Source organism: Nuphar pumila, chromosome 17, assembly GCF_984573655.1.
Source record: "Nuphar pumila chromosome 17, dmNupPumi1.hap1.1, whole genome shotgun sequence".
Classification (NCBI taxonomy): Eukaryota; Viridiplantae; Streptophyta; class Magnoliopsida; order Nymphaeales; family Nymphaeaceae; genus Nuphar; species Nuphar pumila.
The window spans coordinates 82,639,427-82,654,019 of NC_143265.1; the positions used below are offsets into that span (position 1 = coordinate 82,639,427).

General features: G+C 36.8%; 1 protein-coding gene across 1 annotated transcript; it reads right to left on the reverse strand.

Moving 5' to 3' along the window:
* Positions 1 to 2,607: 2,607 nt before the first annotated feature.
* On the reverse strand, positions 2,608 to 4,814 carry LOC149812522 (G2/mitotic-specific cyclin-2-like). Its single transcript, XM_089993068.1, has 10 exons — positions 4,708 to 4,814; positions 4,563 to 4,607; positions 4,426 to 4,468; positions 4,125 to 4,334; positions 3,898 to 4,026; positions 3,728 to 3,817; positions 3,394 to 3,615; positions 3,213 to 3,311; positions 2,950 to 3,128; positions 2,608 to 2,758 (listed from the first exon to the last, which is right to left on the reverse strand). The coding sequence occupies exons 1-10, from the start codon at positions 4,812 to 4,814 to the stop codon at positions 2,608 to 2,610; spliced, it is 1,275 nt and encodes a 424-aa protein (XP_089849194.1).
* Positions 4,815 to 14,593: the final 9,779 nt, after the last annotated feature.

Below are 14,593 nucleotides of genomic sequence, written 5' to 3' on the forward strand. Positions count from 1 at the left end.
GTAAAATAAGTATAGTTTTTGTGACAGGGAAGGTAGCCTATTAAACCTTTTCTCAGCGGGGAGGTTTATATAGGCCCCAGCCATTTTCTCATGAAAAATATGATTGGGGCGTTTTTGTTTCACCTGACCAAGTTTCAAAGTCTTCAGAACATACCTCGTGTGAGTTGTAACCAATTTAGGTGCTTGAAGTTTTGAAAGTTGGACAACGTTGCTAAATAGCCACTATTTATATTGTATTTAAAGGAGAGAGAGAGAGAGAGAGAGAGAGAGAGAGAGAGAGAGAGAGAGAGAGAGACGTTGGAAGATTTCGAGGCAAGTTTTGGGTGAACGTACCAACGGGCTCCGCGTGGATGGTAGGAGCTGTCAGTGCATGTTCCCTTGTGGTGGGACGTTGCAGGTTCAAACCCCAGTGGTACGTTGAACGTTGTAACAACTGGTGGGGGTCTCTGCCTTCCCACCTTGCCTTTCAAAAAAAAAGGTTTTGGGTGAACGTTTCTGGGAAGTGACTCATAACAAACACCTTGAATTCTTTAACTTTTCCTTCGTCTGCATCGGCACTCATTTAACATTCAACTTTAAATCCGTAAACGACGTTTCTGGGAAGTGACTCATAAAAAACACCTTGAATTCTTGAACTTTTCCTTCGTCTGCATCGGCACTCATTTGGAGGCTTCACATGAGCATGGCCAACTTTGTTTTGCAGTTCAGAGTTCTTATCGATGCAGAATATGAAAAAAACCAAACTAGAAGGATGATGAGAAAAATTGGGCCCTTCGTCCGCATTTCAAAGGTGTTCCCCTTGTGGCTCAGAGGTCATCAATCTGGAAAAAGGTACATGTTCTTGTGACAGTTTTTCACTGGCAGATAACATTCAACTTTAAATCCGTAAACGACGTTTCTGGGAAGTGACTCATAACAAACACCTTGAATTCTTGAACTTTTCCTTCGTCTGCATCGGCACTCATTTGGAGGCTTTCACATGAGCATGTCATTTTTGTTTTGCAGTTCAGAGTTCTTATCGATGCAGAATATGAAAAAAACCAAACTAGAAGGATGCATGAGAAAGAAAAATTGGGCCCTTCGTCTGCATTGGCAGCACTCATTTGGAGTGTTCACATGAGCATGTCATTTTTGTTTTGCAGTTGAGTTCTTATCGATGCCCCTCATTTGGGTCACATAAGAGAAAAAAACTAGAAGGACGCATGAGAAAAATTGGGCCTGCCTCCCTTGCGCATCCGTCTGCCTCCTGTACTGGTGGGGATGGTGTTGGTGGGCAAAGGGTGCACAGGCAAATAAGCACAAAGTTCCAAAGGAAAAAATAACGCACTTCATTCCCCACTGACGGACTCCAATGGCTGTAAAAAAGAGCCCCCATGTGAAACTAAATGATTTGCTGATTAGAACATGGAAATAGGCTTGTCTTCCGTGATTTCCTGATTTTACCATGATGAATGGAACATGGAAATAGGCTTGTAATTCCGTGATTTCCTGATTACCATAATGAATGGGTTGTGTATCCATCCATTGGATAGCTTTCAATAAAATATTGAAAGTTTCATGCTTTAATGAAAAATCCTTCTCCGAAGTGACTTGAAAAAAACCAGTTCTTAGAAGTGACTTTTCTAAATAAAAGAATGAAATATTATTTTCAAGTGATAAATGATATAGCCTATCCATCCATTGGATAGCTTTCAATAAAATATTAAAAGTTTCATGTTTTAATGAAAAATCCTTCTCCAAAGTGACTTGAAAAAATCACTTCTTCGAAGTGACTTTTCTAAATAAAAGAATGGATTATTATTTTCAAGTGATAAATCCATTTCTAAATAAAAGAATGGATTATTATTTTCAAGTGATAAATGATAGCTTCTCCAAAGTGACTTGAAAAATCCTTCTCATGTTTTAATGAAAAATCCTTCTCCAAAGTGACTTGAAAAAATCACTTCTTCGAAGTGACTTTTCTAAATAAAAGAATGGATTATTATTTTCAAGTGATAAATCCATTTCTAAATAAAAGAATGGATTATTATTTTCAAGTGATAAATGATAGCTATCCATCCATTGGATAGCTTTCAATAAAATATTAAAAGTTTCATGTTTTAATGAAAATTCCTTCTCCAAAGTGACTTGAAAAAATCACTTCTTCGAAGGGACTTTTCTATATATTATTTTCAAGTGATAAATTATTATTTACTGTTGTAAGGTGTAATGAACAACACACTTTCAAGAGCTATCCATTTCTGTAGCTATCCATTTCTGTAGTTCATGGTTACACTAAAAGCAAGGAGTGCCAATGTAGTACACACTGTTGAAATATTCGCCCATAAACATTCATTTATTTATGGAATTTGCCAATTTCGACAGAAGCATGAACCCAATTCAACAAAAGAATAAAGAAAGAAAAGCCAAAGAGCTCTTCTTTTTTAACAGTGCCTGTCTTGAGCAAAACTAAACCAATAAAACTAAAAATGAAACCATGTGAGTCTGCCGAGAAAGTAAGTCGGTTTGAGATTAGTCTTTCTCAGTAGCATTGAAGATGACAGAAAAGGCCAACTTAAGTTGAACCCTCCCCCCTTCCATCCATAAGATCAGAAATGGTATATGTTGTTAGGAAGTCTGCTGCAGCTGTTGCTGTAGCAAAGGACTTATGAGTTTGGCAACACAACTGTACTTAGAAATTGAGTATTTCCTGTACACTGATGTCAACTTCCCCACACTTGCATTTTGGTATATGTCCTCCATCAATTTCGCACACTCCCTGCAAGAAAAGAGAAGCACAATTTGTAAATCTTTGTCCAATGCAGAGGCCTCAGATTCGCTTGTGTAGAGAGACCAATTCAGATGGAAGAAATGGCCTCAGGAATGAAGCCACAATTCTAGTTGCTACATCAACTAGAATTTGCCATTCTAATATATGCTAAAATTTTGAATCCAAGTGCAGGGGCTCACTGAAGCTGTTCTTCAGAATAGGTGGAATGAACGTTGAGGGTCTTGTTCCACCGTGGAGATTGTTTCAGAAGGCACCGTCCTGTGTATATCGCAGCAGCAGCCAGCAATGATGGTGGAAATTTTAGCATCCGATATTCCACCATACACAACTCTGTTAAATAAAATGACACCATTTCCAACTGCACCACAAAAAACAGTCAAAATATATAAAGGGTGCGCACACACACACACACACACACACACACACACACACACACACACACCTTAGTGTCAGATTCTGCTGCCTTGAGAAACCTTCTCATAAAGACAAAAGGGGTTGGGACTGATACGTTGAACTGTAAAGTGTTCAACATTGATTTCTCCTGTAATATTCACGACGGTCAGTTTTTTCAAATAAATAAACAAATGAAATATAATTTAGATATTGGTACATATTTCTCCTACCATCTTCAAGACATCCTCTCTAGTGTAAGCTCTGTCAGAAATGATCACAAAGTCTTCCAGGGCAGGAACATAAACCTCCTCATACTTGCAGGCGAGGAGCATCCCTGTGATGCCAACCAGTTGAAGGGATTTTCTCATCACATTTTGAATAGACAGATATCTGTCTATGAGATTAATGGCCAAGAATAGAGTCTCATGCATCAGATCAAACTTGTGGTGTACCTAGAGAAGTAAAAGAAACCATACCACCACCAATACCTCACCATTATTTGCCAAATTCATCTCATTGTGAAAGTGCACAGAAATTAGAAAAAAAGGAAACAAATTGCAAAACCTCAATCAGCCAATCGACCAATATAGCTCTCATTCGATGATTGATATCAGTCTGTTTTGACATGTAGTCCGCAGGAACACAGCTCATGATCTATAGAGAGAAATAATTTAGATATGAATATATACAACTAATCGATTTGCCACTAAAATTCTTCATAAATCATAGTGTACCTCAGTTCTTCGATAATGGTTGTATATATCCTCAATGTAATCAACTACAGCCAATGGGTTTCTGGTGTCTGCTTTGTCAATCCTGGGTATTGGTGACCCTGCTTCTTCCATTTCAATTTCACGCGGTTCCTTCCCAAAAGAAAATGATTCATCCGAAATAAGGCCTTGCAGAGAAAGAATAAAAAAAAACAAAAACGAGGAAAAGGCTTAAGAGAGGGATCACATACGTTCTCATGAATCTCCCACATGGACGACGATGACGTCGGAGAAGATTCGCAGTTCATGGTACTATTCTGCTTCGAGTCTTCATCTTCTTCCATGGGCACATCAATCTGATCCTGAGTTTCTCGATTCTGGCTCTTCTTTTTCCTCAGCGACAGCGTTAGCCTCTGTTCGGATCTCCACTGGGCGTTCCCATCGTTCTCTTTGCCGGAATTCTGAGAAGCATGATGCTCAGAATCCAGTCACAAAAATAAGAACCCAAAAACCATAAAGAAAAAGTAAGACAGTATAGAAAACAATGGAAACCTGTGCTACTGATTGGTTTTTGGCAAGAATAGCACCATATTGTCTGCATTGAAAGAAAAGGGAAGAGTTTGTTAAAAAGGTATCCATTATTCAAATCATATGCATCCATAGACCAAATGGAAGAATTGAATAATTACCGTGTGATGGGTCGATCAAGAGGGACGAAGCCCTTGGCCGGATTTCTGTTCAATATTTTTTATTATATTAAGAACCCCACAGGACTAAACCATATAAAGAAACCATAAAACAGAAACAGAAACCAAAGAAAACCAAATTACATACTGGGGAGGATTTTTTCGGCAATTTTGGGGAATCGATGATCTATCAGACAGACCACCAATCAGATTTCCAAGATCTCCCAATGCCCTGCGATTTGTCGCCCTCGCCATTTTCTTGATGGGCCTTTCTTTTCTTCTACAAGAAGAAAAAGAATGAGAAGGACGGAAATGTTGAACTCAGAAATGCATGTGGAAATCTCTGATGTTTCTTGCAGGGCAGAGAGAGGAGAACAGGAAGAAGAAGAGGAGGAGAGTGGAGGAAAGAGTGGGTGAGGTGCAGGGACCAAGAGGAAAGAGTGTGGGGGGCACACAAATAAAGGTGGAGGCAAAACAGGGGTTGCAGAGAGAGAAAAGGATGTTCAACGGATACTTGCCCACGAGAGAAACACATCAGCACGGTGCTCAACGGTCGACATATCTCGTCCGTTTAGATCTCATCGTGGACGGCGGTCAGTTAGCCTTGGGGTCGACTGTGTCAGAACCAAAATTGAATCCCCACATTATTTAATGGCAAAACCCTATCTCAGCCCCCACTCATTGGACACCTCTCTCTCTCTCTCTCGAATGGAATGTCATAAACTTAATACTCCATTTCTTTTCTATAAACTTAATACTCCATTTCTTTCTTTTTTTTGAGAAGAATAAACCTGTACTCCATTTCAGCGCATAAATATTCGCTTAAACTACTTAATTCCTTACTTCATTTATGATTGTTTCATTTATTTTTTGGGAATTAAACCTTTTCCCTTTTAAATGAAGCAATATTGCAACTTTTTGCTTTGCAAATTCACTTTGTGGGTGAGTGGGTGATAGTGCAGTTAGAAAGGTGGATGAGCTTCAATGCTGTGTTTTAAAGAGTGGCTGTAGGGAGGGTCCATTCATAAGAGCCCTATTGTTGTTTCTTAGTTTTGAGGGCCTTACATCTTTGAGATTGAATGATTAGCAGCTACCTTCGCATGAATATGGTACCATATTCACAGGATAGAATCACTAGGGTATAGGGATTCATTGAGGGTCCATGAGGATGAATGGAATTAATTATCACCTTTAGGGTGGAGCATATTTTATTAGTACTTCATGAATATCATCACATGGGCTTAGCTGTTGCATCACAAATTGTAAAAATTTTAGCATTTAAAATCTTGTAGCTCCAGTGTGGGGTCCGTGTCAAATTCAAAGGAGATGTCTCCATTTGAACCGTTTGATCCACCAAATTGGGCTAATGATTTAAAAACTAGTATTCACATTATATGTTGCATCGCTGCATTGTGGGTATGCAGTCACCTGCTTCACAGCTACCCCATCTTGGCATTTCTCAAGATGGGTGTGGTGTCCAATTATCAGCAGCGGAGCTGCAGACTAAGCATGCAGTGCGCTGCATAAAAAAATGAGCTCTAAAAACTATAGGCAAGGTTCGGTTCAAAATAGGTAATAAAACCATTGCCTTGACTCGGTTCAAACTGTTGTATGCGTTCAAAAAGCTGGAAAAGAACCACATTGAGAAATAATCTTCCTCATCTTGGCTCAAGTTGGTTTTAGTTGGCTTAGTGGGGTAAAGTTTCTCCAACGTTATTTCTTATCAAGGGTGCGTTTGAGTGCCACAGAAACCTGACAGTTTTCATGGGCCATGTGTTTCTGCGGTCCCACCATAGCAACTCAAACAAGGGTTTTTCTTTCCTTGATAGATGATGCAGACGCAAAGCCGGACAAATCTGGGTCTGAAGAGTCCTTTTGGATCCTGTTTCAGTTTGGTTTTTTTTTTAGAATTGGATCTTTTTATGTAACACATCTATCTCAGATCTAAAATATGATTAGGGGTTTTACTTTTCTATAAATAATTGTTTTGTAGAAGGAATGATTAAACTTATTATTTTCTTGGAGTTTTATGCATTTTTTTAAAATCTTTTCCTGTTTTTTTTTTCTATTTTCATGCATAAGAGTGGTGTAATTTAGAGATTTTTTCGCATCTTCAGGATCAAAGGCACATCAATAGAGATCACCTCATTTCTGCGGTATCATTTCCCGGGGGCGCCCGCGGGGTTACCCTTCAAAAGGTGGGTTTGCATTGATTTCTGCATTCTTTCTTGGCCGCGAGGAAACAGAGTCCACTGTTGTTCCCTTGGGTATGTCTGGGCATCCCATCAAGCGTGACCAAGTTTATGAATTCCACTTTAGGTTAGCAATTCCACCAATGGGGGCTCCGCTTGTTTGGTAGGAGCTGTTAGTGCACGTCACCATGTGCTGCTATGTTGCAAGTTCAAAACCCAATGGCACGTTGTGTAACTGGTTGGGGGTCTGCCTAACCCCAGCTTGCCTTTCAAAAAAAAAAAGTTATTAACAATTCCTCTTTCCGTATGAAGGGCTCCAATTGTGATGCTGGGGCCTCGAGTGATCAAACCATCCATGCAAGAAATCAAACAAAGATATAAATGGAACCAATGTCACAAATCTTGTTCATGGGAAAATATCAGGAGATATTTAAAAATGTGTTTTTCTTGAGAAATTATCAGCATGTATAAAAACACAGAAAATATTCATTATATGCATTTAAACAAAATGATTAATAATAAAAAGATTTAAAAATGTGTTTTTATCAAATTAATAACACAATAAAAATGTGATCTAGGTGATATTTTGAAAGTATAACGTTCCTTTGGCAACATATCTGTTTTAGGAAATACCATGAGGTTTTGAAAATATCGCCTACATTTGTGATTATGACAGAGAAAGGAACTGGCTAAAACAGATTCTTTTTTCTTCCACTCGTAGTAGTGAAGACAAACCGTGTCTTTCTTTTTTCATGAAGTTATTTGGGACAAATGACACGCTTGCGTGGCCCCTTGTGAGAATTATTCTCTCACATTTATGGGAGAATGATTCCTACACGCCTCATTTTCTCATGTACTTGCAAATGTGAGAAAACGGGGCTGTGCGGATCAAACGGAGTGTGACAGTCGGAGTCACAGGGTGGAGTGTGTGACTCCGATTCTCATGAGAATCCCTCAAAAGTGATATTTTGAAGCCGTTAGTAACAGGACTATGTTGAATTTCAAATTTAGAAGTCTAATTTATTTTATTTTTTGCATTAAAAACCTTAGAAAAAGGTGTCAGAACATATCTGATTTTGTCCTACGGATAAGGTTGTGTAATTGCCCCCGACTCGGCTTGAGCACCACTCTTTAGTAAATGAGATGAGCTCAAGCAGTTAGGATCCACTCATCTCCATGTCATCCCCCACCTTTATACCTTATGTTCCAAGTTGTTTGAATCAATTCTGACCTGACAGATGAATTCAGAATGGTCGATTTAATACGAATGGACCCTTAAATCGTATTTTTTCATTGAAAAATATGATCTTGTAAATCATAAAAATTTTATGTTTTGTCAACCGTCGACTTTTAAAATCACCAAAAAATTCTTGCACACAAGTTGAATTTCTGTGATTTAAATGTCGATCTTCACTAAATGACTGATGTAGATCACATCTATGGAGTCTGATTTGATAAAAAAAACTTGCATCAATGAAATCTTAAGGAGGGTACGAAGAGAGGGATGACTTTGGGGATCATTGATTTGCTTGCACAAGCACAAGCTGAGTTCGTTAAAGACTCGTTTGAGAGAGAGAGAGAGAGAGAGAGAGAGAGAGAGAGAGAGAGAGAGAGAGAGAGAGAGAGAGAGATCATTGCAATTATGCGCACTGCATCAGTCATTGGAATCTCACACATCCATACATTTTAAGTAGATTGGACTGTAAGGATGGATTTGCAACGGTCCAAATAGTACAAGTCATATTTTTTCAAAAATGTTTTAGCCGGTTTTTAAGTTATATTAGGATACAATCTAAGCCATTCATTTTTATCCATCTTTAACATAGATTTGAATATTAAAGTTATTAGTTAAAGCATATTCTAAATTAAATGGATCATGATAAGTCCGCATGTCTGATTAGATTTACTTAAAAACTGTGATAGGGACACGCCATTTTGGCTGCATATCCTCGGTGAAGTGAGCGGACATGCTTGGACACTGACACATATGGCATTACTTTAATATTTTAAATATTGTTATTTATATTTTAATTTTATTTCAATAAAAGACTACTTTTTCAAAAAATAGTTTTTTATTGAATAAAAAAAAAAAATCCGTGTCCTCGTCTTTCCTTTTTTATTTTTTTTTAACTTTCAAATCGAATTTGAATCTTGCATCCTCGAGTCCACCAAACATTGTGACATAGCTTAAAAATGTAGCTTCTCTTTCTTGGCCTTTCTCCACCCTACTATGAGCCTTCTCTCCCAAACACGGTAACTTAAAAAAGGTCCCTCAACCATGACATCTTAATTATTTCTCAGTCGAATGCATCCTCCTTCCCTCCAAAATGAATATCACACAACTGCTAGAAATCTCTCCACCAATGTTCACTCACTAGCTCTCCATGACACTTTAATCCAATGATTTGTGTTACGTGTTTTAACGTGATGGTCATCTTAAAATCTCTGAAATAGAATGTGTTGGTTGCTCGATTCCAGAACTGTACAACTAACTCTAAGAGAGGGCGACTGATGTTCCATGGTGTGATCTCAAAGAATTGTCAGAAATGCATCCCATGCAAAAACTCCTTTGCTTCTTCTGTTAGTCTTACGAACCACTGGTGTGCTTGTAACCAGTAGAACCAGTGCATGTAGGATGTTGAATTTTTTAAATCTTTTGACTGCAGATTCTGTAATCACAATTAATTTTGTTGGAATCAGTCAAATGAATCATTTTAATAGTTCATGCTTCACACACACACACACACACACACACACACACACATATATATATATATATATATATATAGCATTTTATACATTGAACTGCAAGAATCAAACTAGTTATTCTTACATGTTTCACACACACATGAATCAATGAGAAAATAATAGTTTATGCTTCATACACACACACACACACATATATATATATATATATATAACATTTTATGTATTGAACTGCAAGAATCAATCTACTTATCCTAACAACATGTTTCATGCATACATGAATCGACGAGAAAATAATAGTTTATGCTTCACATACACACAGACACACACACACATATATATGTATATATATAACATTTTATAACTATTAATGATTGCCTAAAAACTAAATATATAATTGATACTTGTTCAGGAGCACCAAACCTTGTTCACTGTTGTAACATCTTCTTAGGAGCTTGCACTTTCTTTTCTAGGATTGGATGCTCAGTCTCGTGAGGATGTTTTCCCTTATGATCATTTAATGCACACCTAGTTTAGCTAGAAAATCACCCTCAACATCCGATCTAGCGACAAGACCCTGGGATACATCTACTTCCTGAGGATAATCCACATTAACCTCAACCTTAGGATTCTTATCCTCTCCTTGGTGAGGTACCTCTATTCTTATCATGCCACTGCCACTGCAGCCGACCATATCTCCAACCTTATCTATCAGAGCATTGAGGTCCTCAACAACATTAGAGTGAGCTAATGAGCCACTCTTCTTTATCACTTAGTTACCCTCTCACTCTTTAGATGCTTTCGAGATGAGAGACAAGATTGCAGCCACAAGCGCTTCAATTTTTTCTACATATTTTTCTTAGATATGGGCCACTATGAAATTTTTGGCTTTTTTTTGTTATGCACTAACAATAGAAGATGATGTGGGCGTGGACCCCTCTGGCATAGTCTTCTTAGTTTGCATATTGTATTAACAAATTAAGAATTTTCTATAATACCAAGACAGGAAATATAAGTAAAGAGGTGGACAACAGAAATACAAAACAAAAACCAAAATTGTTAAGGAAACAACAACAAAAATCAAACATTATGCCAAACATATGATGCTTATTATACACAATCTGCAACATATAAACAACAAAACTGGAGGATGAAATAGAAGCATATGAATTATCAAAACAAATTAAAAAATTTATATTTCAAACAAAAATAATTGGTTCAACCATTAAATATGTTTTTACCAGAAAAAATCACCATCGATGATTCTAAAATACTCAAGGATGAAGTCTCGCTCGAATAGTTGCCGAAAGTAGTGCCAAAAAAGTCACGAGATGCAGATTGGGGACCACTGGTTGGTGACTAAAAGAAATCTTAAAAATTTATGCGAAAAAAGCTCTAGGGTGCGGTGTTTTGGTTTTTATACTCACGAAGTTCACACATAATTTTATATGAACTTTGTCAAGTATGTGCGATGTTTCAAAGTTTGAGAGTAACAGGAGGTCCACATAAAATTATATGCAAACTTCGTAACATATGTGCAAACTTTGTGACATATGTGTGATGTTTCGAAGTTCGAGATTAACACGAAGTTCACACATAATTTTATGCGACCTTCGTGATGTCTATAAGAAAAAATGTGTGAAACTCCTTTTAAGTGGGAGTTTGCATTACCCAAGGAGCGGAGCGATATATTGTGCAAACTTCGCCAGTTTCGTACATGTGAGGGTTAAAAAGGTCATAACAAAGTTGAATATTTATGATTTTGGACATGAAGAGAATAACATAAATTTTGGAACATTTCAGGAAACACATCATATTTGTGGTACAATATGATCATTTTCTGTTAAAAATATATTTGATACAAAATTTGCGGTGTGCATAAAACATATAAAAGAAACACCCATCTTGGTTTTACTCTTGCAAAAGCATGCTTAGCTTTGGAACTCTAATGAGGTGTGATACATTAGTGATGGTATGATTGCATCTTTAGGAAAAAATCATGTGGCACATGCGAAAGTGCATTGTCTTTCACTTTCATAAAATAAGGAAAAAAACAACTTGGCTCGAGCTTAGCTAGCCACACAAGGAACCAAGCTGAACTTCAAACAACCACTACAAGAAAAATGCGTAATGGCGACGGATGCTATCTTTGGCTAATCCGCCACTGTACATGTTTACGATGAGTTTTGCGATGGACTAGCGACGAATATCATCCGTCGCATAATCCTAGTCGCTAAATTGTGACAGAATTTATCTGCCACCAATCCATCACTATGTTGTGATGGATTAGCGACGAATCATGTACGTCACGAATTCATCGGTAAACGGAGACCAGTTTGGTTAAGTGGCGGAATTTAATCTGTTGCTACCATTTATCGACGGATGAATATCCATCGCTAATTAGTGACAGAGTAACGACGACTTGAATTTCGCCGCAAACCGACGACTACCTCAAATTGGCGACGGAACAATGACGAATATTATTCATCGCTACTTCATCGCTAATTTGTTATAAAAAATTTAAATAAATTTTTTTAAAATATTTTGAAAATCGAGAAAAATTTCTCGTACAATTCATATATCCTGCTTATAAAAAAATAGTACAAATAAAAAATACATATAAATTAAACAAAAATGCTAAGTTAAGCAAACTTTAACTACCAAGTACAATCCTTGTGAAGTTATAATTAATTATAAGTTTGTCAAACAAATTAAACAAAAAAATCTAATCCTCGCCAAGATTTTGGGCATCATCCTCTTCATTTTCTCGATCTGCCCCTTCCTCCATGCCTCCATCAGTTCCTCTACGCTGATCATCTCCATCATCCTACAAAAAAGAACCAAAATGTTAGTATTTATAAACAAAACATAATGAAATAAATTATATGCAATCCATCTAATCTAATGCAATAAAGTAAATGGCTGAATGACAAATAGACTAGTAATAAACTAAAGGACATTAACAAAATTATAAGAAAAAATTTATAGTAACTCAATCATGCATACCTGACGGGTACCTGAGCTCATGTTGAATGCAGATGAAGTTCTACTTTCCTAAAAAAAGTTGCACAACTCATTACAGACAAGGTTGGGAATGACTTTATTTAAAAAGTGTTGCATTTTGCCCTCAAGACGCTGATAAACACCATCTCGAGACACAACAGGGTCAATAGGACATTGGGAGTTGATGCTGGCGGGAGAACTCTGTGAGCCCGGGCTGCAGGAGGCAATGACTGGTGTGGTGTTCATGTTACTCCCAAACCCGAACACACGACCCTTTTTGGGTTCACCTGTAGCAGTCATCCATGTTGTAGGATCAAAAGACTGATGCTGAGTGGAGTCATCGCCATATCGTTGTATCATTTGCTGCTCGTATGACTCCTACAAAATAAAAATTAGAATATTAATTAATAATTAATAATTATAATATTTATGATAACATAATTCAAAGTAACTTGTATATTATAATGTTTATTAATACAATAAATATATACCGTTGTCGCTCTCACTTTCTCTGATACAAAATCTCTCATCCTCTTACATTTATATGTTTCAACAAACACATCCTTGTAAAGCATAATGCTTCCTTTTTCTGCTTCCTACAATGTGACATGATATAAAAAATTGATTAATAAGTATGCAAAAATACTCACAAATTTGACTATATGTATATATATATATATATATATATATATATATATATATATATATATATATATATATATATATATATATATATATATATATAACGTTCTTGGTGGAAAAAAATGTGAGTGAAAGACACCACTGAATCGAATTTGGTCCATGAATCTAAGAAATAGCGAGAATTCTTGATCTCTCTTAATATATCTCTCAATTCAAAAATACAGGATTTGAATTGATGTCATTTCATTGATTTCTCCTAAACGAAAGATTATATTTCAATTGAAATCCACTTACACAATATATATATATATATTGACGACTTACCATTTTCTTCTGGTGGCTCTCAAAAGTCTTAGATCCACCTGTGTGTAGATGCACATCGAGCATCGCTGATCGGTTTTGTGCAACCTTTGCTAAGCGGTTTTGAAAATCATTGCTCGCCCACTTGTCGTGCATGCCCTCCCAATAATCTCTCCTGACAGTAGCCAACCCATGGCCCTTCCACTGCAATGGATCATCTATTCCACCAGCTGTTTTTTTTTTGCTACAGTCTTCATATTGTGCAACATGTTGACAAATCGATTGGCAACCACCTTCTGCCACACTACCCTCGCGTCCTTCTCCTCGTTTGCACTCGCGAAGCGATGGGAGGCCTATAAATACTTTCAGAACGTTAGCATATATTTCAATAAAACACTGCTTGTTATGATAAATGATTGCATACCATGAATGAGGAAATTAAGTTGTCCAACACCTCTCTCAGGTACTCTTTCCATTGTGCTATTGGTCCTGGAAGATGATGCAATAATGATTTCGTAATTCCTCGTATTACTTCTTGCTGCTCAAACCTCGCACTGCACATGAAAAGATACACATTAACAATCGATCATCAATATACTTTTTTTTATAAGTTAAATATTGAACAAGTAACAATGAAATACTTACGGTCGACCATCGATATACACTATTTGAATTACTTGTCGTGGGTCACACGGAGAAGACCTTGCATCCGGCGTATGCGGGTCATGTGTAGGCGAAATAGCACCTACAAAACAATGAGTTAGAAATTCATATAATGTAAATTTCAACTAATCAAATATATAATTATTTAAATGATATACCTATCGAAGGAGCCCGTGAAGATGAAGGCTCAGATTGGCTACCACTGGGTGCTCGACGACTGTGTCCTCCATAAACCATATTCTAACTAATTAAAATATACTGGCAATACATTCAAACATTGCAATACATTTCAACATATTCGAATCATTCTAATCATTCAGATTAAATTGAAAAAACCTTCATGCAAGACATTCAATAATTGCAACACATTTCAATATATTCAAATCAATACAATACATTTCAATACATTCAAATCATTCATATGAAATTGAAAAAAACTTCATGCAAGACATTCAAACATTGCAACACATTTCAATATATTCAAATCAATACAATACATTTTCATACATTCAAATCATTCAGATCATT

Coding starts and splice junctions, on each gene's coding strand:
- LOC149812522 (XM_089993068.1), bottom strand. CDS start 4,814: ATGGCGAGGGCGACAAATCGCAGGGCATTGGGAGATCTTGGAAATCTG. Junction 4,469..4,562: donor CTTGATCGACCCATCACACG/GTAATTATTCAA, acceptor CTTTCAATGCAG/ACAATATGGTGCTATTCTTG. Junction 3,616..3,727: donor TGGTCGATTGGCTGATTGAG/GTTTTGCAATTT, acceptor TTACTTCTCTAG/GTACACCACAAGTTTGATCT.